At 53.0% G+C, this 25,006-nt stretch overlaps 1 protein-coding gene across 1 annotated transcript in view; it reads left to right on the top strand.

Moving 5' to 3' along the window:
- BTBD9 (BTB domain containing 9) overlaps positions 1 to 24,049 on the top strand; it is a 381,803-nt gene extending 357,754 nt beyond the window's left edge. The window contains exons 10-11 of the mRNA XM_023624248.2: positions 1,213 to 1,291; positions 17,601 to 24,049. Of these exons, the coding sequence (XP_023480016.1) occupies positions 1,213 to 1,291; positions 17,601 to 17,798 (277 nt within the window). The 3' untranslated portion in view covers positions 17,799 to 24,049. The remainder of the gene's footprint in view (positions 1 to 1,212; positions 1,292 to 17,600) is intronic.
- The last annotated feature ends 957 nt before the right edge of the window (positions 24,050 to 25,006 follow it).

The raw sequence follows: 25,006 nt of genomic DNA, 5'->3' as shown, positions 1-25,006 counted from the left end.
AACTGCTTTCAGAGGCACAGACTTTGTACATAGGATGGTAACGACTTTTTAATGACCTTAAGGGGCCTGGTGTCCAGGCAGCAGTGAGTCAATCTCAGTGGGAGGCTCACAGTGAGAGAGAAGATGGAACACCTGAAACCAAAGGGAGAAAAACAAACCACAAATACATATATTTTCTTTGGTAGCGTTACTTGGTAATTAGACAATTACGGGAAACAGCTTCCCAGCAGCTGGCATTTCCACTGTGTGCGGAGGAGGGATGGCAGCAACTGTGAACTCCTCGCATTTATTACAGAAAATATTATTGGAGTTTACAGTTGTGGGTGCCGTGCTCTCCTCCAGTGCATTCTGATGAGCTGTGAGCATTAACCAAGAGCAGAGCCCGCCTCTCGGGGTTTGTTGAGGGTCTGCTCGGCTGGGCTTTAAACGAGCTGGCCCAGCGCCTGCTGAGCCATGAGGAATTGCCTTTAAAATATTGGGACTACTTTTGAGTGCGCCCAGAGACTGGCAAGTCCAGAGCATGAACCCTTTGGGGGGATGCGTTTGGAAGCCGGAAGGGGAGGGGCCGCGGCCTGTGGAGGAGGTGCCTCTTCTTCCCCAGGTGCCATCACGTTCCTGGGGGGGTTCCAACAAGAGCCTGGGTTCATGCCGCAGTGAGTGACCCCGCTTCTCTAGCTGCAGTTCTGGGCCCCCACAGCCCTCCCCTCGCCCCGCTCGCATTCCTGCCCTGGTTCCAAACTCACCTCCTCCCGGAGCCTTGAGTGAAGTCACTACACCCACAAGGACGCGCCTCCCTTCAGCCAGCAGCCCTCTGGGGTGGACCCGTCGTGGTCCCGGTTCAGAGGAGCAAATGTATTTAATGAACTGCTGCCAACCTTGGTCACCATCCTGCTTGGCCGCACGCTTGTCACAGTGTGAACTCGGTCTGCACCTAGTGATGCTTTATGGAGAGCTTTCTAAGAATCCCAAGGCACAGTCCCAGAATGGTGGGGGCACCTGCTCTGATAAGAGTGTAGGTTCTCAGTGGGGACACTGTGTCCTTGCTGCCTCCCACAGGCGCGCATTAGTGGAGCCCTGAGTCCTGTCCCTGACCCCCACCCCTCCCACAGCACAGGGGACAGGAGGCCCCCCCTCTCGGCTCCATCGGCCCGCACCGACGGCAGGGGTAACTGTACCGTCTAACCAGGCAAATGGCTGTGCTCTCTCTCACAGGTCCTGGCAATCAGTAACTTTTGAAAGACAGCCTGCCTCCTTCATCCGAATCGTTGGAACACACAACACAGCAAATGAGGTAAGAGTCTCCTTTCGTGAGAGACCCTGTGATATTTCATGATGTAAATGCTACATCCCGAGTTAAGCGGAACTGTTTGTTCTACCCACTAATGGCCGTTGTTCAGACAGCTTGGTACAGAAGAAAGTCCTGCTCTTGCACAGTGGGGATATCGTTATCATTTCTGGATGTCTCTTCAGTAGCAAATGAAAACCAGCTCCTATGGCTTGCTTACTCCCACCGTCCTCTCTGTGGAGCCGGCCACCACAGAGACCTTGAGAGGTCAAACGCCCTGTCCTCAGAGTCTCAGCCTTCCCAGACAACAGCTATTTCTGAGCTCCCTTGGCCCTCTGAGCGTGGCGTTTAAGGAGCCCAGCCCCCCGGGGGTGGCTGTGGCACACAGTTGCTGGTTTTCTCTGTCTACTCGGTCCTGTGCACATAAATGTTTGAGCGAGCCTCTCCCTTCCAGGCCTGTTCCTCCCCTGGCACCCGGGCCTGATGCCAGGGGCAGGCAGGTGTTCTGGCCGACCGTGCTGTTTGTAGATGTCCCTTCACTTTGGATTTAGCGAGGGAAGGGGGGCAGGTGGTTTCTCTCGTTTTTGGTCCCCGCAGCCAGGGCGGCAGTCAGGTGAGCCTGGCCTCCAACATTGCCCTGTGGTGCTCTCTGGAACAGAAATGGCTCCGGAGAAATGCACTGGGTTCCTCTGATTGGAAAAGAGAAGACAGTGCCCACAGGGAGTAGAGAAACAAGGACGCTTAAGTATGAGGGAGGGTGCTGTTAATAATTGTGCCAGGATGGTGAGGGTCGGCCAGGACCAAGCCAGGCACGCCTGGACTGCCATCCGCTCAGCAGTGTGGATTCCCATTGGGCTCACAGAGGCACCTCGGGGTCTACTTAGACTATTTAGGGTGAGAAGAGCGTTTGTTTCAATTTTGAGTTTAAAATAATCAATATGCAAGTTAATTGCTTACCTTTTCTGTTCTTCAAGTGGGTGTTGAGTGAGCCCTCGTGGTGAGGGCTTGATGTCTAGCGGATGGCCGGGCTGTGACTTAGTCTGCTGCATACACTCTTGCTTTTATAGTCATGGGTGTTTGGTGTCTACCTCTGGCGATGGCTGGTGAAAGACAGGAATCATAGGAACGGGAAGGTTGAAACTCAAGAGGTAAAGGAAAGGCATAAAAAGAGTAACAGTTCCTCAGTTTCTCCTTAACATAATCTTGCTCAGCTCTGTGCAGGACCAGCTTCCTGGGCATGCGACCAGGACATTTGCCTGGGCCTCTGCACCTGGAAGGGGGCTCCGTGCTTGGGGTTTAATGCTCTCCAGCACCATCTTAAAATTCTTAGTGATTTTACCTTTGAATTTTTTTCTCTAAGGGAAGCCCCATGGGACGGTGGAGCATGCACCAGGGGCCTGGAGCCTCAGCTCGCTCACAGGCCCGCCTCTGCCCCTTTTGGCCTCCCCAGGATGGGTTCTCAGCCACCTGCCCAGCTGCCCCACGACCCCTGCCCCACTCCACTCCCACTTGGGCCCTGGCATGTCTGCAGGGGGGCTGGATCTGGTATGAGTCATAGCGTGGGGCCGGCTCCTGTGAGGGTCTGACCTGGCCTGAGGAGTTTCCCTGTGCCCGAGGGAGTGCAGCATTCAACAGCAAATGAAAACCCCAGGACGGGTCCAAAGGGAGACTGTGGGATAAAAGAAAAAGCTTTTTTCCTGCTTTTTGAACAAGAGGCTCTAAATGTTCATTTTGCACTGAGCCCTGCACCTGACATCGCTGGCCCTGGACTCGTGCATTGTGTTCATCGGATCAGACTTCTCTAGAGCACGTCAAGGTGTTTGCAGTACTTCAAAAAGCATTTTAAAAAGTGAAAATATTGTGATGATTTATATGCATTTTGCCTTTTTATTTATTTAGAATAAAAATGATAACCGCCCACAATGTGTTTCTTGCAATTAGGAGCTTGTAAACAGAAGCCTAAAACTTTCTACCGCCTCCTTTCAAACAGACCTGAAAATGGTGAAAGTAAATCAACTGATATTTCTAAAGCACAAAATTAAAGACTGCCAAACTTCAGGCCACAAAAGCACTGTTTTCTTTTTTTGACGATGTAACAAAAGTAAATTTGAATCTACATTTTAATAAATATTGATCCCCAAACTAAACATCATATTTTTAAAATTTTTACAATAAATCCTAACTTTTCCTACCACTTAAATTTGTTAAATTAATTGTGTGTATTAGTTACTAAATTGGAAAACAGTTTCAGTTTATCTTTACATAATAATCTATTGAGCTAAAATTAAATATTTTTCATTTGTAGTCACTTGTTTCTTATATAACACACCCAAAAAATAAAAAAGACCAGATTTTTCCTTAGTTGCTAAACGTGACTCTGCAGTTATGTATTACAGCAGTAACCAGAGGAGACTGAGAGACACTGGGGTGAGTTTGCTCAGGGTCTTCTTCCGGCTCTCAGCCCGAGCGCCCCACCTCAGTGACCAGATGAAGAACTACCCCTCACAGATCTCTAAGACTGAGGGCAGGATCTTCTCTCCTTGATGAGTTTCCCAAAAACGTCTGTGCAGGGAGCCCCAGCCGCTTGGGACGAGCCGATGTGGAGACTGGACCAGCCAGTTCTAATGGGCTGACTAGTGGGTCACTAACTAACTGGGGTCTGGTGCATTGGGCTGAGTGATTTGCTCGGCTGCCTCATTGAGTCAGTTACTGATCAGGGGAAAAAGCCTCAAGGTAGTGTCGCCAACTGGGAAACATCTTAAATCAGAAAATAATGACTGGGATCGTAAGGCAGGATACATAAACTGTATCATTCTCAGAACACATAAGAAGGCACAAAAAAGTGGAATTTCACTGGGCATCAAGAATATAGCAAACTCTCAAAGAGAACGTTCTTGACTGCAGCGTCCTGGGTTCTGGGATGTCCTTTGGAAAGGAGCATCACCTGTCTTAGAGGACAGTGGGGATGTGTGTCAGTCGGTGTGGCGAGGCTCCGAGGTGTGAGGGATGGGTTGCATTTGAGGGAAGTGGGGTGACTCCAGTTAGGCAGGCAGGGCTCCTGGGGAGGCAGCCCTGCAGGAGAACTGTGATGGCGCAAAACCTCTGGGAAAGGAGGCTGGGGCAGAGTTGAGAAACCAGGGTGGCTGGGGGTGCAGGACAGCCCTGATCCCCAGAACCATGCCATCAAAGTGTCGGAGGCAGGTGCCTCTTCCTCACAGTGGAGGGCAGTGCAGAGGGCAGCAGGGTCCTCAGTCTGTCACTGCTTGTTTGCTAGGTGACATCAGCGGCCTTCCTTTAGTCAGAGCCAGGACCTGTTTCCCTTCAGATTCTGTTACCAACCCAGAGGCTGTTTTGTGCAGGTGCTGCCCCATCCAGGGAAGGAGGGTCAGAGCAGGGAATGGTGGGGAAAGTGCAGCTTGGAGACGCCTGTGAGCTGAAGAGCATTCAGAAGAGTTGGGGTTGGGCTGTTTTGGCAAGAGGTGGAAAGTGGCCTGCACAGTGTCTAAGTGGCCAGAGCTGCCAGCAGCTGTGTGACTGTGGCAATGGCAACTGCCTCGACCTCCATCCCAGCCGTTGTTGGAACAGCACAGCGTGCCGAGCTGCTGCAGGGTGGGATTTCTTGCCCAATGTGGGCTTTGCTGCAGTGGCGGCCGGGCCTTCCTGCTCCAGCGCGGGCTTGGCTGCATGTTAATTTCCCGGCTTCCCTCCTATTGCCGGCTCTCAGGCGGGCTGTGGAGGCTCAGATTTCCTGATCACCTGTTCTGGCAGCTTCTGATTTCCTGTGGCATTTTATACCTCTCCTCTGGGAAGTGTATGTCTGCTGCTGGCATCTGTCTCTCATCTTCCTTTGTGAGCACCACCGCAATGAATTCATTGAACTTTTTAGCTACGTTTATGACTTCTGTCAATAAATTCCCCTAATGCTTACCTTAAAGACTCCACCGCTTCCTTCAGTGACCTCCTGCTCCTTGTGTACATGGCGCCGTCCTTGTGATTTATCTTAGCTTCTTAGAACATTTCCTTTCATTTCCCAGAGTGTGTGTGTCGTCTCCTGCTCCATCATCTCCCCTGTGCGTGGCATGCTTCTCACGGATCTCGTGTTCCTCTCCTTTACCCTTGGACGCCTTTCCCACACTCCCCCTCTCTACCCACTCTCGGGGCTTCCTTTGTCTTCCACTCACGCTCAGCACTAGATGGCAGGCACATGTCAGTGTGTCTCGCAGCATGTCCCCTCCCATCCTGCTCTCCTTCAGTCTGTTCTCGCTCGTCTGATTCTCCCCAGTGCCTGTAACCAAAAAGGTCCTCTTAGCTGTTCCTCAGTCACATTAGGGTGATCTCAGTCACCAACCTAACCATCGTGTGGCCATTCTGGCATGGTTGCCCGTCTGCCTCAACTGCGAATCCACTCTGAGCCACTCAGGCAGCCGACACTGTTCCCCTTCTAAGCCTCTCTTGTCTGAAAAAGGTTAGAGACTGGGCCTTGTCCACACCACCACTAGTGTCGGCGGATCCGAAGTTTCTCCCCAGTAACTGTGGCGCCGCGCGTGCTGGTGCCAGTACAGCACCTCTCACAGGCCCTTCCCTTCTGTTTCATTAATTATCGCAGCAAAATAACAAAGGCTCACTCCTACATCCTTAAAGAGAGCAGTCTGGGGCCAAAATGAGATCCGTCTGTGGACCCAGAAACATCAGTCAGTGTATTGAAAGAAGTAGAAGTTACGCCTGTTTCTTTTTACTGCTTTTATGAAAACCCGGCTTTGAGAGCAAGTTCTGGAGTGATTTTGCAGTAGGCAGAGAGCTCAGGGGCACAAGCAGTCCCAGGAGTTAAAAAGGACTGTAGGAAAAAGTAACTCTCTGCAGTATGGAAAGACTGGGTTCCTGCTCACAAGCGCCACGTAAGAGCCTTTGTCAAGTCAATAAGAGGAACTGAGGATGGTATCGACAGTCTGCAGGCCGCTCGCAGCGTTCCATTTTGTTTACTGAATTTATGTAGCTGAGGAGAGAGGCTGTGTCCTATTTTTCTTTGTATCCCTGGCACCCAGCATGGGCCTGGCGCGTGTGAGCATAGAGTACCTGTTGGCTGAATGAGTGAATGAACCATTCAGTCTGTCCATCCATCTCTCCCTCTCCCCATCAGTCAGCCAAATGAGAAAAAGCCTTAGTGAAACAACTTCTCATCGTCAGGAGACCCTGGCATCCCATAGCAGAGTTTCCATAGTCAAGCTGAGGAGATTGTTAAACCAGAAACTTCTGTAAATGGAAAAGTATGTATGCCAAATACCTCAGTATCTCCTAGTTTAGGACCCTTATAATAATGATAATCGTTATTATAATAGCGGTAGTATTTACTGAGCACTCCTATGTGCTAGGCCCTATTCCAAGCCCTTTATATTGATTATACTATTTAATCCTTATATGTGAAGTAGGTTCTACTCTCACCACATTTTAAAAATGAGGAAACTGAATACCAAGTGCTGGCAAAGGTGTGGAGCAATGGGCAGTTCTCCACCAGTGCTGTGGGAGTGCAGACTGACACGGTCACCCTGGAGAACAAGTGGTGTGATTTGTTAAAGTTGAACCCATGCATGCCTGCTTGTGACTGAGCATTTTCACACCTATGTATGTTCTCTAAAGAAACTCTTAATACAAGTTCATGATGCAAGAATGAGGACACTCAGGGCAGCACTGTTCATACCAGACCCAGTCGGGATACCACCCGATCGTCCATTCCCAGGAGAATGGATGAGCAGGGTGAAGTATGTCCAGGGGGCTGCGATGCATGTGGATGGATGTCACGGCATCACGAAGGAAAGAAGCCAGACACAAAACAATACGTATAGTAGGGTTACATTCATATAAACATCAAAAACATGCAGAACCAAACTGTAACATTTAAGGATGCATACACAGGTGGTAAAACTATTTAAAAAAAAAAAAAAAGCAATGGAATGATTACTCTTAAACCCTGATTTGTCATTGCCTCGGGGTGGGGAGGCTCGGATTAGGAAGGGCCGCGTGGAGAGACAACGAGGCACGAGTGACATTCCTGGTTCTTGACCCAAGGAGAGTTTACATGATGTTCACTGTATAGTTATTCAACAAGCTGTACTTCTGTATTTCTTGCACCTTTTAGAGTATAGTTTTCACAATAAAAATGTCTTAAGCAAAAAGGAAACATGGATGGGGAAACTGAAGCTGAGTGCTGTGAAGTGATTTGCATAGGGCCACCCGGCTGGGGAGGGCAGAGCCAGGACTGGAGTCCAGGCAGCCTGGCTCTTAACATCCAGGCTGCTTCATCTTCCAGAAACACGTAATAACTAGTAAAGGCACAGAAACGAGCCCAGCCCTGCCCTCGCCCAGTTACCCGAGTCAGATGGTGGTGAGCAGATGGTTCCCATGGGCGTGCTCCATGCACCAGTCTATGCTAGATCTAGGAGAGAAACTGAGTCAGGGCCCTTCCTTAGGGGGATTTTAGGTACACTGCCTGACAGAAGTCACCCCACATGGAGAGCACCTTAACTCTAGTGACACTGCGAATAGCACTCGATGCTGTAGATAGTCAGAGATGAAAGTGCCGTGGCGTGAACCGAAGCAGCGGCTGATGTGGCGCTGGGTCCTGTGGGGCCGGTCCTCATCTATAAATGGATCAAGTGATCCCGGCCCTCGGGACTGGGTAGCCATGAATGAGGCTGTGTTGTGGAGGGTTTGGGAGAGTAGGGGGTTACAGATCCCTCTGCACACGCAATGCTTGCCGTGTGGGGCATAGTCATTGGCCCATGGGCTTGTGGCAGGAGGGTCTGCACAAGCCGGCACCAGCAGGGCAGAAAGTCTGCAAGTGGCTGCTTGAGCTGCCCTCCAGGACTACTCAGCACGGAGCCTGGAGTGAGGCAGAATTTATTTACAGGTTTCTGTCAGCCCGGTGAGTGGCTGTGGGCTCCCAGTGCTATCCTCGTTCCCATAGCAACATGTGGCTCTAGTGAAGGGAAAAAAAGCAAAAAACAGGGAAACAGACTCTGTAAAAAAGAAAAACAAACACATTCTTCCCTGGCCTGACGATAATTACTTCCCAGATACCCCATCAGGTCTGATCACGCCCCCTCTGACTCCCCAGGATTTCCCAGGCAGCACCCTCTGGAGGATGTCCTCTAAGCCGCAAAGGGGCACCTCAGCAGTCCTGCGCTGGCTCCCAACGCCAGAATTCCCGGCAGGTCCACACCAGGATTGAAATGGACATCCTAGCGGCAGAGACTTGGAGGGATATGGGGCAGAGGGACCAGCGAGCTACTCCCTCAGAGGGCTCGTGACCTCCAGCCTTCAGACTCCACTTCTGCCGGGGAGAAGGAACCCAGCCGAACCTGGGTGCTCATGGCAGTGATGGGGAAGGGATGCACACAAATAAAACCTGCTCGGGAATAGAAGTAACCGAGACAAATCCAGCTTTCAGATGGCACCTGGATGCCCTGTGCGGTGTCTGCAGGGCAGAGGTGGCATTTGCAGAGACAGGCTCGGTGTGGGCAAGGAGAAGACAAGCACAGGAGCAGCAGGGCCAGAGCACAGGGCTGGTGGGCCAGCCTGGCGCCTGTCTGCATAATGGGCCCGGCAGAGGCTTTGCGCTGCACTGCAGTTGTTGAGGGCAGAGACCGTCTCATGGTATCTTCATGTCTCAGCACCCAGCCCAGTGTACCGTACACCGTAGCCCCCCCATAAATCAGAGCGGGGGCCAGAGTACAGGGTTCTGAGGGAAATCAGCTCCAGGAATCTCTTGTGCCAACCTGGATCTGAGCAATGAGGAAGAACTGAAGGTCGCACCAAGGCTGTAACCCCCACGACCTTAGAGACGGTAGGGCTTTGACGGCTATGAGAAGGTCAAGAATCATGAGCGTCAAGAAAATATAGGATGGCGGGAGGGGCGGGCGCAGGTGGTTAAAGGTGAGCCATTCAAACAAAACGTTGGATTTCAGGACTACACGTGCGGCTGATGATGAAGGTCAGGTGCCTCGAAGAGTCAGGCTGAGGAGAAAGGGGTGTGGAGGGTCTAGAAGTAAGTTCTGAGAAACAGCCAGCGTGCACGGGCCAGGACGGGGGCGGTGGGGAGTGCGCCGAGGACGAGAGAGGAGTCGGGGGAGGAAGGCAGGCGCCTTGTCGAGTGTGCACCGGAGACCTCGGCACTGCTGCCAGCCTCACCCCCAGCCAGCGGTGTGACCCCCAGCAGGTCACGTCACCTCCCTGGCTCTCAGGACACTTGTTTTTGAAATAAAGAGAGTGAAATAAATCTTAAAGGTTCCTTCCCAGTGAGACAGAAAAATATTTAATTTGTAGCATAATTAGAAAAGACGATGTTTTACATTTTTATACTTAAATGCCTATCATGAAAGACTTTATTGGGAAAAGAGAGGGCAAGTGACACAACAGTGAGCACTCGTCATTGTTCAAACCCTCCGCAGTCCTTATGCCTGTTGTATTGGAGGAGCAGTAATTCTGCACCAAACAAGTGGCCTGGGAGAAGGGGGCCCCGAACCGAGCAGGTGAGGCCTGGGGGCCTCTGAGCAACGAGACGAATGGGGACGTCCCGCGCGTGAGGGTTCTGTCTCGCGGCGTCCCACTGCCAGGCTGGCACTTGGGGGTTAGGCCTGAACTCTCCGTGCAGGTGGAGCTCTTCCAGACAAAACAGGCACGCGTCACCCGGACAAAGCGAAGACCTGCCCAGGGCGACTGGGGCCACACACGCTGGCCTTGAGGGGAGAGGGGGCCACAGCCAGGCTCTCTTGATGCCTGTCCAGTGGGAAGGGGTCTTGGTGAGACCACATCTGCCACGTTTTCCTGGGAACTGGAACATGTCCCTTTTTTTTGTTTCTTAGTTTTTCAAAAATAAAAAGATTCTTCTCTCCCACTGCAGGGCCAAATTAGTTAAGAGAATGAATCACTCTCCCTGGAGCTCTAGTATGTGCCGTTAAAAACAGCAGTCAGGAATTCTGGGGCTGCCTGGGGTGATATGTATTGGAGAGCCTCTTTTTCTAGAACCTTCCAAGCAGTGGAATTCCAGTTATTTGTGGGTGCCCTGGCCTGTGTGAATATGGGAAAGTGACATTGGAAAGTTAGAAAAACTGTTGCCATACATAAGCAGTGTCACCAAGAAATTTACTCCCATACCAAGTCGGAATAAGTACTTGTGCAAAACTGCTTGGGTATCCTGTCGCCTCTAAGCAATCCTGAAAAGTTGTTGCTCACAATCTGGAAATGCCTTCCTATGAAGTGGGTTCCTTAACTGAAAATAATATTTCGGGCTGTTTAGATGTACATATATAAAACTTTGGTTTATAAAAAGCCATGTTTTGTTGGAAATACTTGGTCTTCATTTTTAAAGGAACAAAAATAAAACATCTTAACTTCTCCTGAGGCGAGTATAAGAAAGACGTTAATTGTCACGCCCATCAGGAGCAGTTAACGTTTACTGAGTGCTGAGTGGGTGTGTGCTGCTGCCACGCCAGATGCCATGAAACACAGACCGGAAGTCTTCAGGGTGGTATAATTCAGAAGGACGCCTTTGTGTCTGACTTCCGGGCAGATAGCAGTGAGAGGTAGGTATCTATTTTATAAAGATGCGTCACCTTGTAAATGTAAGGTGAAAGCTTAGATCAGAAATCCTATTTATATTGGTTGGCATGAAAGCAGTCTGTGAAAATTACTCAGGAGAAACCAGAAAAGCAAGGTAGAGCCATTGGTCAACATTTATTAAATTTTCCCAATTTCTGCAACAGTTCATAGTGGACTCTTAGGCCAACTTGGCAAATTGGCAGAGGCTTCTCTGCTTTTGCAAAGAAATGTCGAGCAAATTGTGCTTGGGGAGTCCCTCTAATGAAAGGCGGCAGAGAGCGGCCCACTGAGGAATTAGTGTGATCACCAGGAAGGGGCCAGTACATTGTGTACATCCTTTCCAGTGTTCATGGAGAAAAGAACACCCCAGACTGTCTGAAACATGTTGAGAATTATGGCTCCCAGAGAGGAACAGCAAAGTGATAATAAACAGCAGCTACAAAAAAGGACACGCGGGTAGTGACTAAGGCTGTGTGGGATTCATACACACGACTACGTTCCAAATTAGCCGGCTCCTCTCGGGGGATAGATCCAGAGGCTGTTGAAGCTGGTTCAGCGAAGGTGCCCCTTTGTGAGCAGCGGCAATCAAACAGGCTAATGGGATACATGATTGCCAAAAAGGAGAAGGGAAAATGATGCGGCGACGGTGGTAATGGTTTTGCATAAATCAGTAGTGTGCCTCTGCCCTGTATGCCTCATTCACTTTTGGTCACAGCCTTTTCGAGGGGTGTCACGGTCTTGGGAAGGATTGGAGGAAAGCAGCTGAATCACACCAGCCCCTGAGCAAAGAGAAACTCAGGGCCTGGCTGGTGCTGGGTGGGAAGAGGAGCTTGGGGGTGCAGTGGGACAGGCGGCACATTTCCAGATGGGAACCCGCCCCCCGTGGTAGCGAGGACTCCTCCAAGCTGTCGGAGACCTCCAGTTCCCGTGTGACAAGAGAAGAGGCACCGCAGCCTCTCTTCCTCATGCACCTCTGCAGGGGCGGGAGGCAGCTTCGAGGCCGAGCCCAGGTCATGTGGCCACCAGTGAAGGAGACAAGTACCCCACAGCTGGTTAACTTGAAAACACCCCCGCTTCCAAGAACCGAATTGGGACACCCACAGGCGCCTCCCTGCATGCCCATGGACAACGTGCCCATCCAAAGGTGCCCAAGGTCCCAAGGGAAGGAACCCAGCCTTGCACACGATGGTGGTGGAGAGGTGTACACTCCGTGATGGTTACTCTGCGTCTGCAGTGGTCCAGGACCTGGCTGGGGGTTGGCTTTGCCCTCGTGACGTGTTAGGTTCAGGGCTGGTGGTTGGGTTATCAACTGAGATGACTGAGCCAGCACACTGTTCTACAGAGCAGGGAGCAGAGTATCTCACCATGTGACCCAGACCTTTATCTGGAGTCCTCCTTTGGCTCCTCCTGCCACACCTACTGCAGATGTCGCGCTCGTTCTGCCCTCTGTGCCTCCACACAGAGGCACCGTCCTTTCCCGACTTCCACCTCCCTTCGCCTGCTCACTTTACTGCACACTCTTCTTCGCTATTGCCAGCCCTCACTGATCTTTTCATTTGTAAAACATCCTTTTTCACATAGAATCTTCACCACACAGTTTGTGGCTTATAAAATTAACTGTTTCCTGTGTGTGGCCTTTGAATCCAGCCGAGCCTGCTTGGCTCTCTGGAGATGTTCAGAGAACCTGCATTAAAGTCAGGTGGTCCTTTACTGACACCCTGGAGACTCTGGGGTCACAGACTGAAGCACGGCTCTCAGGCAGCCCTTGCTCCTGGTGCTTGGTCACTGCTCCCTGGCCACAGCGCGCCCACCCAGAACCGCAGGAGAGCTCAGCCAGGCAGCGAGCGGCTGGGACTTCCGAGGGCTTCCAGTTTCCCCTGACTTAGCTGGAAGGGTCTACCGTGAGCTCTGTGGTGCTGGGGGAGGAATATCCATAGGAGAACACCAAAACAGCCCCTGAGATGGCATCAGTATTGTTAGACGTGCTGGAATCACAGCCCTTTGCATTATTTTAAAATAGGTTGATTAAATGGGCTAAAGACGGTTGAGCAGTTAATGCCACCCCAGTTAGGAAGAGAGAGATTCAGGCTGGAAGTGGGAATGACAGCGGGAACGAGGGACAACAGCGGGAGTCAGGCCAGTGAGTGTTTACACTATGGACAGTGTCTTCCTGCCAGGACAGTGTGGAACAGAAAGCAACCCTGCCCTCAGGGTAGTGTCTCGTATGGGGACCCTTCCTTAGGTGACAGGCACGTTCTAAAGAACCAGCCGTTATCCAGAGCCCGGCCACCCTGAGATCTTTTTTAACTTTGTTTTTCAGACCAGAATTTTTATTGACTTGTTTATTCCTGTGTCAGGCGCCGAGGCGGGGAAAGACAACCAGACCTTGGTCCCTGAGTCAGGTAGGAGCTGACAGATCGGTAGACAGAGGCAGGAAGAGGGGCCGGGCCTTGGGCGGGAGGCGCCCTAAAACCTCGCAGGGCTGGCCTGGACTGAAGAGAAGCTTGCAAGAGCAAAAGGAGAGAAAACCCATTTAATACAAGACAGGAGAGCTTGAGGAAAGGTAATAAAGAGTAGGACAAATGTAAGTCAATTCGAGGATTAGCTTCAGCAGGGCCCTGAGGAGAAGCCTCCAAGATATTGACAGGGGGCACAGCGAGCAAGGATTACACAAATAACCGATTAAAGAACGAGATGGGGCAGGATAAAAGAGCTCCAGGGTCAGCCGCGGGAAGGTGCAGTAAAATGCTGCGTGTTCAGAACATCCGGCATTTGGAGAAGATGGAGACGGGCGCTGGGGGTGAAGTACGGCTCCAGGTCATGTTGAGAGAGAACAGGATGTCCGTTCGCTTACAAGAAGCTCAGGGAGAGCTTGACTGAGAGTGCCTGTGGGATGTGAACAAGTGCAGATGTGTCCTGGGGCGGTGGCCCGGGCCGCTGAGCAAAAGCGGGCCCCGGGGCATCCCCCCCCCCCCGCCCCCTCCCCCAGTCCTGTTCTTGGAAAGAGAGGTGTTCATAAAGCGAAAGAGACTATCGGTAACCGCCAGAAGATGGTCTTGTCACTTGAGAAGCTGAAGCAATGTTGGGCTGGCGGAGAAGAGTAGATTAATAGTTGCCACGTAGATTTTCACATTTACTCCGTGTAGCTCAGGTCAGAACTGATGGCACACGTAGTTCTTACATCTGCGTAAAAGGCCCTCCCATCTGGCTGTTGACGGGTACCTGCACATGGGCCCAGACAGGGAGCTCTGCCGTCAAGGAAGGGAGGAAGGAAAGAAAGGAAAAGGAAGGAGGGACCAGGCTAACTCGGGCCTCTGCAACCCTGGGGGCCCGCAGGAAGCCCCGCCACCGAGGCCTGAGCTCTAAGGAGAGAAATGAGCTCGCTCTGAGAGCAAGTCTCCTCCCAGACGAAGACGCATGGCCTCAGTCGGTCTTCATATTAGAGTTTGAAATGTGAAATGTGAAACAGTGGTAGAGAAATGAATTGAAGTGGGGATATGGAAAAATAGTGATGCAGAAAGTAAGCACAGAATTTGTATTTTAAATATAATTTCACAGTTGACGTTACGTTTGTCTTCTGTGAACTCTTCTGCAGTAGAAGGGCTCTGTGTATGCATGTGTGTATGTGTGCGTGGTGTGTGTGTGCACGAGTGTGTGCGTGGTGTGGAGTGTACTCGAGCTGTGGAGGATATAGAGCTCCCCGGAGGAGGCGGGGCCAGCCCCCCATCCCCCCAGCTCTCTGCCGCAGCTCCTCCTCCTGAGCCCTGCAGTCTCCTCCACTCAGCCCCTCCCTCAGGGACAGTGGCAGGTGTCCCCCAGCCCTGCCTGGCATCCTCGCACTCCCAGGGTACCACTGCCTTATCCTCTACAGATGGGCCCTTATCCAGGAACAGACTCGCCTAACCTGGGCAGATCCAAAGTTCAGCGGCTCTCTTCCAGCCAGCAGGCCCCCACCCAAGGCAGCGTGAGGGTTGCAGTTCTCCTAGGAGCACTGGGGGGCCAGGGGAGGGCCAGCAGTGTGTCTCACCCTCGTGGGCTCAGAGTGTGGCCATGCCCCTGTGCCTGGCTGTCCACACAGGCTCCAGGCACCCACTGGCCCTTTCAGGCACATCACTACCAACCAGTTACACACTTAGGGTTGAGCCTCAGCATTTGCACCCAAGTTCAGTGACAGCTTTACAAGGTGCCTCCTCTTACTTATCTAGGGCCTTTGGCTAGTTTAGGAGGAGTCTGGAGACCCAAGGGAGAAAGGCTTGGGATAAGGTAGTGACGTTCAGACAGCCCAGGCCCTACCAGGTGTATGTCCAGGATGCTCTGGTTTTAGCAGCTGGTCTTCTGCCCCTGGTCCCCCAGCTCCAGGCCCTGGTGACCAGACGGCTCCCCCAGCCTCAGTTCCTGTCACCTCAACAGCCCACACCCCACTTTCTCTAAGACTCTCCTGCGCCAGCAGGCCCCTCGGGAACTGGATTCACCCCTAAATCCCATTCCAGCTGAGGCCTCGTCTGCACCCTGCTGCCACCCTCACCAATCTTAGCCTCTGTCTCTCTCTGGGATCCACCACTGCCAGGCTCTCCCCCAGTGAGCTTGCGCGGGCCCTCTTGTCCCCACAGCTGCCCGAGCTCCAGCCTCCTGTGCCAGCTTTTCTCGGCCTGAACTTTGGGAACTCTCTTGGAGTGATTCACTCCCCTGAACTTCACTTCTGACAGGTGACCTCCTGCTCAAAGCTCTCACCCCGCCAAGACCGTGGTGCTGGCCCGAGCTGATCACACTCCCCGCAGTGTGCTCCATCTCTAGGCCCCCGCCCCTCATTGCCGGATGAATCTTCCCAGGCATCCCGGTACCACTTCACGTACACTCCTGAGGCCAGGAGCTCTGTCCTTGGATCTGATGTACCCGCCCGGCCCTGTGGGGAGCAGCCAGTCAATATTCATGGGATGAGTGTCGTGGAGTGTTTCTGCTCCTGAGCCCTCGCTGGGCCCCTCTCCTTAGGGTTTGCTGCGCAGAGCTTCTCCTCGGACACCGCTGGGCTCTTTCCTCCCCATGGTCTTCACCCTAGTTACTCCCCTTGCCTGGAGCACTTCTAACGCCAAAATGTCCTCTCCTTCCCTCCGGGGCCTGCCTAGTAACTCTTTAAATTAACTCTATTCAGGGCCTAGGGTCCCCTCGGTGCTGTCAGTAGTGGCCTTCAGACATTTGGTTTGCATCTCCTCTAAAGGGACTTTGGGAGAAAGTGTAATCCTGTGGACGTTTTGAGGTTGAGAAGCAAAATATTTCTTCATAAGTTTAAATACAGTTACTTTTGTTAATATGAGATAGAAAGCAAACATTTTATAAGATGGAATATGACTAATTATTAGGAATACATATTTGATGACATGATTTGCTAAAATAGATTTTAAGCGACTTATTGAATACGGCACACCAAATCTGGAAGTAATTGTGGAAAACTTTTATCCACGGGTTTTAGCCAGTGTTTCTTGAAAATGTTTTCATAATTCTGGAAAAATTCTAGTTACATTAAAAAAAAAAATTGCCTGTCATGTATACACTTCAGTTGGGTACTCAGAACACCTCACTGAGGCCACACTCACCTCCCAGGGGCCCCGCCCTGCCTCTTGGAGGCTGCGTCCCTCGAGGGCTCCGTGGGCACGAGGGAGCCTGCGCCCCAGGGCTGCATGCCCAGCAGGGCAGGCGAGGGCCACGCTTTCCTTCTGGGAGGGGCGAAGGCTGCTGTGAAGTCAGTCACGCTCTCAGGCAGCTTTAGAAAATACAGAATTTGAGGATCTGGAAATTGATTCCCTTCAAACTACTGGCATGCCCTGGGGAGAGTAGATCGTAGCCCACACTGAAGACCAGGGAGCTGGGACCCAGACAGGCTTGGCTGGCAGGCAGTGCTGAGGGGATTTTCCGTGTGTGCGCCGAGGGGGTGTGGGCCGTCATCCTGAAGGCCCCCTCCGCCTGCCCCTTCTCCCCGCACCCCCAGGCCGCACACCAGCAGCCTCGGCCCTGGGCTCCGTGGTGCAGTGGTGGCCCGGCTGAGCACAGGCCTCTGTAATGCTTCCGGGGGGACCCACGGGCGGAGGCAAGCTTTTCCTGGCTCCAGGGGTGGCCGGCTCCTCCACGTGAGGGCAGGGCGTTTGTTCCAGGTTGGCCCAAGTCCCCTCCACGGCGCTGCTGCCAGCTGGTGACTGTGCCCCAGGAGCTTGTCCCCTCCCCGAGCACAGGGCAAACGTGAGAGGGAGGGGCTCCCTTGGCCCTCGGAGATCAGCCCAGGGGTAATGCCCCGCTGACTGTTTTTTTCATAACTTTATGAGATGTAATTCACATACCATACAATTCACCCATTGAAATGTACAATTCAGTGGTTTTTAGTGTATTCATGGAGTTGTGCAGCCTCACCAGTCACCCCCTGTTGACTTTTAACCCAACTGCCAAATGCAAGAATTAATTAATTATAAAAGAAAAAGGAGCTCATGAGATAAAAGTAACCAAAAAGTGGAGCAACCCAGTGAGAGGTCTTACAGGAACCCCCATTGCGCCGTCCAACTCCAGGCCTTCCGAGCACTGACCTTCGTCCTTGTCTTCACCGACTGAACCGGGTTTACCAGCTTCCAGTTGCTGTCAGGCGGCTGCTGGGGCAGGGGGGTGGGAGGCTCTCCCTCTAGGGCAGCTCCCAGTGGGACGCTGCCCCGCACTCACTGGTCTTTGCCTTCTCTCCCAGGTGTTCCACTGTGTCCACTTTGAGTGTCCGGAGCAGCAGAGCAGCCAGAAGGAGGAAAACAGCGAGGAGCCGGGGACCGGGGACACCAGCCTGGCCGGTCAACAGCTCGACCCCCACGCCCTGCAGGCCCCCAGCGGCAGCTCGCTGCCCTCCAGCCCGGGCTCCAACTCACGCTCGCCCAGCCGGCAGCACCAATAAAGGAGGCATGCAGAGGCGAGATCCACTGTCCCCCCAAGCAGGGATCTTTCTGACCGCCCCCCACCCCCCAGAGGAGCAGACCTGGCTGCAAAAGCCGACCCAGAACAGGTTTTCTCCCAAGGACAGAAAGGGGCTGCATTGTTCTCCTCAATTTGTTCAAATCAGGCTGGTCTCCAGGGGGAGAAAATGGGTCTTCAGTCTTCATCAAGCCCACCAGTAACACCCTACCTCTCTAATCTAAGCCAGGCAAGGGAACAGAAGGAAGGCATAGACAGGCCCTCAGCGGAATACCAAACAGCACGTGAACGCTTGAACGGAAGAGCATCTCTCCGTCCTCTGTTACCTAGAGGCACCCTTGAGGAAATGGGTTTCGTAGAGTGTTTACTGTTAGGAGCACATTGTCCTGGCAACTAAATAACTTTTTATTTCTTTCAGTTATTTTCCACTTGCTGAATCATAGGTGTTCCAGATCTTGTTGAAATGCTCAAACAGCAAATCACTTGTTTTAATCCCTTTTGAGCTCTAATTTTCCTTCCCTAGTTTGGAACGTGTAAGCGTGGGGTACAGCCGAGAAATACTGTGCACATCTCAATGAGGCTCTGGTGCAGCTCAGTACGGCACCTGACAAGGAAACCCTTTGAGGAAATTCAACAAAATGCACAATGAGCAAATCAACCCACGGACACTGGAGTTAATAATCACTCGAATTGCTGAGTTATTAACCTGTCATTCCTGAAATGTATCCAGCCTTTAAGCTTGGGAGGCTGACAAGGAAATAGTTATGATGCCACCTGCTAATTTCAGGTTCAGAATTACATGTATATAAATCTCTACCAACTGTCGGTTGGGCGGGACCTGCCCGGGAACGGCCCCAGGTTAGCCGAGCGGTCAGTGTTGGGAATATGGGGCCGGGCCTTTGCCGCACGTGTGGCTGATTGGTGGTTGCTGTGTTCCCCCAGACCCCAGTCCTCAACCCGGGATTGGAAACAAGCGGGTCTAAGAGCTCTTCTCCTAATCCTCATCAAAACGATCTCCTCTGACTGTGTAGCTGAGTCTGGCTCCGCTATGTCTCAGTAATTTGCAGTCCAGTGCTAACTGCCTTTGTAACTGGATCAGATTCTTGTCTGGCTTTGCTTATCTCCAGAGTTTCCTGTTGGCTGTTGGTGGCTGTCGCAGTCAGCTCCACATGAGGCCCCCCAAGTGAGCAGCACGGTGTCCCTGAGTCCTCCACACACAGGCTCTAGTCCTCTGCGTGCCCTATGACCCCGCTTAGAAGGAGGGGTGGGGTTTACGGGGAGTGGGCTTTCTTTCTGGTCCTTTCTGGTGTCTCAAAGACACGTTGGTTGTGGGTGTACAAAGAGCCAGTGGGTCGACTGACTAGTCTTCTCCTCGCATAACTTAGTTTCTAGTGAGTTTCAGTGTTGGAATGATAGGGTGGCATCAGACTGCATGAACGAACAGGAAGGTGGTCTTTCTGTTCACACACAGGCCGGGAAGGAGATAGTCCTGGGGGAGGAGGAACGGCTGGGCCAGCCTTCTCCCCACGTCCCCAGAGCTCCGAGAGTCTCCCTCTGTGCCCTCAGCTCTCTGCTCTGTCCACTTCTCCACTGTGGGCTGGGCGGAACCCCTGAGGGTGCCAGGCATTTCCCAGTGGGAGGGGCTCCTGTAGCAAATGGCGGTGCCATGGCTCACAGTGAGTGGCCGCCCTCCATGGCTTGGCCGCTGCCTCTGTCAGCATCCAGCCCCCAGTCGCCAGTTAGCGCCGAGGATTCCTGCCCACTCAGCACCTCCTTCAGCAGTGCACTCGCTGCCCCATGGGGACAAGAGGAGACAGAGAAGTCAGAGCGAGAGCGGAGTTCACATGTCTCGAAAGTATCATGTATTCAAGGGCTTCTTTTTAAAACTTTGAGGTCACCTGTCCAGAGAGGAGCCCCTAGGCTTGGAGGCCAGCACTGCTGACCTGCGGAAATGGGGAGTCGGCTGGGAAGGATCTGGAAGAGTTGACCCCACCCTCTATCTCCAGACCTTTCAGTTCCTCTCCCCACGCAGCACGCGTCGCCGTTCTAGGCACAGGTAACTAAGTGCCAGCCTGGCAGCTCAGCTTCGGGTGGCTTGCCTCTCCCTCGCATCTCCTGTGAACTTCTGATTTGGGCAGCCGGAGGGCTCTTTCTGTATGCCTGGCTGGGTCAGGGCCCTCTGGAGGGGGCCTGGAGACCCCAGTGGAGTGCGTCACACCAGACACTCCCAGGACAAGGCCTGGGTCTCCAGGGAATGAGGGATGAGTGGGCAGCCAAGAAGAAGTCCCCAGGTGACTGGCATTCTCCAGAGCCCTGGCTGGTCCCAAGGAGGACTTCTGCCCTGGAGCAAACTGGACCAAAAAGGCCCCAAAACCTGAAGAGACAAAGGGAGCCAAGTGGGAGTGCAGAGGCTGAGACGGCGGGTGCGCAGCTGGAGGGTCCCCAGCACCCTCAGGGTCTTCAGCGCAGCAGAGGGTGGAGGCGGTCCTGCTGGGAGCTGTGGGTGTGAGGAAGGAGACGCCAAAGCTGAGCGGAGGGGACAGGGGCAGGAGGGCACAGCCCGTGTGGTGTCTCGTTTGAGGAGGGGTCAGGGGAGGCCAGACTCCCGGCAGAGACAGACAGAGGGGGCTTTGTTGTGATGCTGCTTCATTACAGACTGGGAGATGACACCTTGGTAACCAAGCCTAGCTCAAGAAACAACACTGCAGAAACCCCTGCTCTTCGTTTCAGATCATGTTTTTTGGGAGAGTAAAAAACAAATTCTCTGGGGCTTTTGGGGAAAGCCTTCAAAGCCACCTTCGGGCACCTCCTGGGAGGGTCGGGTAGGGCGGCACTGAGCACATCAGGCGACGCGTGTGCCCTGTGGGGCGTGTGCTAGGCAGGATGTGTGCTAGGCAGGATGTGTGCCCGGCAGGTTATGTGCCATGAGGGGCTGGCGCCTTAAAGGTGGGGTTGCTGCTCAGCACTTTGGACTCGAGACAGGTGTAATAGTATAACACACACACAGACACACTGTCCCATATTCTTAGCGCTTTTTCTGTTTTTCTTCTGGTTTTAGTTAGAACCATGGGACCATCATGGATGTGGGTCTCTTCTCAATTGCTCTTTAAATTGTCACTTTTTTAATCTTATTAAATGAAGTGTCAATTCCTGACAAATACATTAAAAGTGTTTTATTCCTAGAAGAACTGGGAAAAGAAATTATTTTCAGCAAGAGTGGGATGTGTTTGTTAGACTGACTCCTTGGCAAAAAAAAAAAAAAGTTCTCAAATTGTGCAAAAAATTGCTCAGTAGTTAAGCTGTCGCCCCAATTGTCAAACTGCTGTGCTGACGGCGCCAACCCAGTCAACTTCACCTTTTTTAATTTAGATGATAACAAAACAGTAATCACTTACTCTTTCTAGAGACTCGGAAAAAAGGAGGGTGTGATCTGTGATGACAGGCAGAGCCTCTGAGAGCCGAGGCCACTTGGTCATGGAGAGAGGGACGCTCCCCACTGCCCGCCTCACTTCAGAACCTCCCTCTGGACGAAGATGTCCAAAGAGGAGAAGAAAATTAAATTTGTCTCCTTCCAGGGGTTTTTCTCATTAAGGTTTGCTTTTCGGCGTTATCATCTTAATCCTGCCATCCGTGCAGGTGGTCGGTTCCTCTGGCTACTGCCCCGGTGGCCAGGGGAGCGGGCCGGGCAGGGCGCCGGCCATGGCCGTGGCTGCAGTGGTCAGGCCAGGCTCCATTTACTTTTGCAGCTGCAGCTGTCGATCCTGTGTGTTTGTCCTGAGAACAGCTCCAGCAGGAGTTCAGTGCTCATTAGGGGCCCTAGGGATTTAAAATACAGGTCATGGTTCTGCACCACCATGGTTTTATTATTATAATATTAAATTAGAAGTTATCCTGGTGCCTGGTGTCTGCTCAGGAGTTTCTGGAAGAGGGGAAGGGACTGGTTTAGACAGCATGCAGGGCAACTAGGATGCTCCCGCTTCTCCGCGAAGTTGCCCCGGTCATCCCTGGATACTGTCCAGGGTTCTGAGGCCCGGCTGTATGCAGAGAATGGATGGAAAAGGCGGCAAGAAGCATTTGGTTGGAGGGCAGACTGGCTTCCGATACCCCCGGGGCCTGGCCCCTCGTGGGGCTGTGGGAGCAGAGAGAGGACGTGGTTCTGCTGGTTTCCATCAGACTGGCCAGGGCCCATGGCTTCCTGCTGCGCCTGGGGTCTCACCTGTGCAGACGTGGGGAGCTGCTTGGGTGACTGCATGCCCCCCAAACACCCCACATCCCTTCAGTCCCTGCTGCACCACTGCGCGCCGGAGCCGCCCCATTGCAGAGGTGGGGAGCAGGAGCACAGAAGAGCCCCCACACGCACCTTGTTTGGAAATCACTGTTCTACCTCTTTTTAAATTACTCATTTAAAAATTAAAGTAATAACACTCATGGAATAACGTTCCCACCAAGCAGAGGGGGCAAGAGTGCCCTCCCTCTCATTCTGGCCCCCAGTCACTCCTGACCTGGACCTGGCTCGTCAAGACCCGTGGCAATGTGCCCCAGCCTCTGCCCCCAGCATCCGTCCCACCAGCACCCTGGCCTCTCCCAGCCCGAAGGGGTCCTCCCACTCCATCAGGTTAGTTTCTTGTCTTTTCAAAGAACTGAAATATTCCACCAGAGGCCTCATGGCCTGAAGACTCACCATCATCCACTTGTAATTCACTATAAAAGTCTTGAGCATTTAGCATTTGCATCTTGAGTATGTACAGCCCTGAGCCCAGGAGGGTGAGGAGGAGGCCTAGCGCCCTACCCCTGTCTCCACTATTGTCTCCTGCTCCGCCATCACTGCAGCTGGGACAGCTGAAGAATGCCACCTTTGAGAGCCAGTGGATGGTCACTCCGTCCCACGTAGAGGTGGAAGGTCCTGAAGCAGAGGCCCTGGGCCCCTGCACAGAGCAGACAGCGCTACCCTGAGCGAAAGGCGTGGAGGGAAGTGGGAAGGAGGGTCTGCGAGGCCGGCAGGGTGGGGATCTGGGCCCTGGGCCTGGGTTTCCGTGGACACCCTGGGAACGCTGGTGACATTGACTGTTGCAGTCTCACCAAATAGCCGCCTCCTACCAAGTGAACCCTGGGGTTTGTGGCCTGGGAAGGTGAGGGCGCCTGAGCAGCAGTGGGGTAGAGGGGACCAGTCTGTCAAGGTCGCCATGCCCGTCCCTGGGCGGAGGTAGCCTCCACTTTCCACCTTGGGTGCACAGAGCAGGCTGGTCCTCTCCATGGTTGCTTCTAGCCCCAGATTCCTGGGTTTGTTCCCAGTCCACCCCTCCTTCCACCTGGGGCCTCAGGGTGGGGCAGTGCCCCAGCCCATCTTCTACAGGAGTTGTTCCCAGAGGCCTGCCCCAGGCAACAGGGTCTTGCTGGGCCCCCCAGCAAGGGGCTCACAGGGTTGATGGGGCAGGGTGCTGACAGCGAAATCTGAGAACCTTGTAGGAGAGGACAGCAGGGAGCACAGTGCTGGCTGACCTGAGCCAGGGCTGCTCAGGCCTTAAGGAACAGAGGACCAGGCGGAGCTCCCCAGGGCCGTGGGGCCTTGCCTCTCCCAGCCTCTCTCCACCAGAGGGCAGCTCCAGTTCTCAGAACTCCCCTCCAGAAGTGGTCTTCTGAGAGGCAGTGCCCACTCAGGAACAGCCAGGAATCTCCCCATCAGGCTCTCCCCAGCACTGAGGTCCCAAGGACATCCTGCCCCCAGCACCTGGGAAAGCCAGAGGAGCGAGGCCTCAGGCTCAGCCTCTGGACCGGGGTGTGGGGAGGGGGTGACAGCCTCAGGGTTGGCGTGGGGCTCGCCCACAAGCTACTCTTGCCAAACGTGTGGATATTCTGAATTCACCAGAGAATGTGAGCCTCCTCTGTCTTGGGGGTTTCTGGGCTTGCAAAGGTTGATGGATGCCATCCCCACACCCCTTCGCAGGCCTCTGGATGTAGGAGGGTGGGGGCCGTGCTGTGCCTGAGGGGATTGGCTCTCCTAAGCCATAGGTAAAGGAAGGCTCTCTCCAGAATGCTACAGAAGCCCAAAGGGCAGTGTTGCTGTTTGGAATATGTATTAATTTGTGGGCAGGATGCAGCTTCTTCCTCATTTTGCAGAGCAACCGAAGTGAGCAAATATATGAATTCTATGTGTTTGAAACAACCCCTAAGTTTGTGTCTTTGAGACTGCTGCTGTGGGTTTCCTTTTAGAAATAAAGTGATGACTTCTCGTGCTGTCTGTGTCCCTCGACCCTCTCTCCAGCCCCCCTGCAGCCCCATGCTTTCTCTGCCTCTGGGCGGGAGGCAGTGTCCGAGCGAGCGCTGTGTCCTTCAGTGCCGACACAGCCCTTGGAAGTGGACCCCACATCAGCCTACATACACATGTGGACAGCGAGGCATGGAGTGGCTGACTTGTTCCAGGGTGGTCAGAAAGAGGAATGTGGGCCCACGCTGTGACCACAGCTCTGCAGTGCTTTCTTGTCAGAGCGGAGAGGCCCTAAGAGCTCCTTTCCAGGTTCCTGTGCACTGGAGAGCCCCCCACTGCCGTCACACCCTCTCCACCCTGATGGCCCATTCAATGCCATTTTTGGTGGGACGAAAATCCCATCACCTTGAACCCAGGTCCACTTCCCTTGTCATTTCTCCTGCTCTGAGCTCAGTCCCGCTGCCACGTTTTTCTTTCTCCTCCTGTCTTCTTCTACATAGAGGCCCACAAGTATTAGACAGTGGGTGTCATGACCCCTCAGCATCCTCTTACTCGGCACCCTCGCCTTGGCCGGTGGCCCCAGCACGATACGGCGCCCACAACTGCATGTGAGTCTCCAGGCTACTCTGACGGTGCCACAGGGTCCATAACTCACGTGAACACAGGAAGGTACTTGGCTGCCTCTGTTCTTGGCCTCATACTGAGCTCTGGTTACTTGAAACAGCTTGAATCAGGTAGGGGTGAGTTACCATTCAATGTAGTTTCTTTTCTGAAGCTGAACTCAGGACTTGACATTTCTCTTTGAAGTCTGGTGGGTTTAGCCTAGAACCAGAGCCTCATGTCAAGGCCATTTCGAAACTTGATTCAGCTATCATCATGTGAGCTAACTCTCCTAGCTTTGATCATCTAGAACTGACCAAATTTCCAACAATTTGCCAATGTAAGCGTTGCACAAGACAAAACCAAATCCAGAGAGCACTGGGGTT

Source organism: Equus caballus, chromosome 20 (assembly GCF_041296265.1).
Source record: "Equus caballus isolate H_3958 breed thoroughbred chromosome 20, TB-T2T, whole genome shotgun sequence".
NCBI lineage: Eukaryota > Metazoa > Chordata > Mammalia > Perissodactyla > Equidae > Equus > Equus caballus.
Note: the sequence above shows the minus strand (reverse complement) of the source record. Positions and strands in the feature narration are given on the sequence as shown.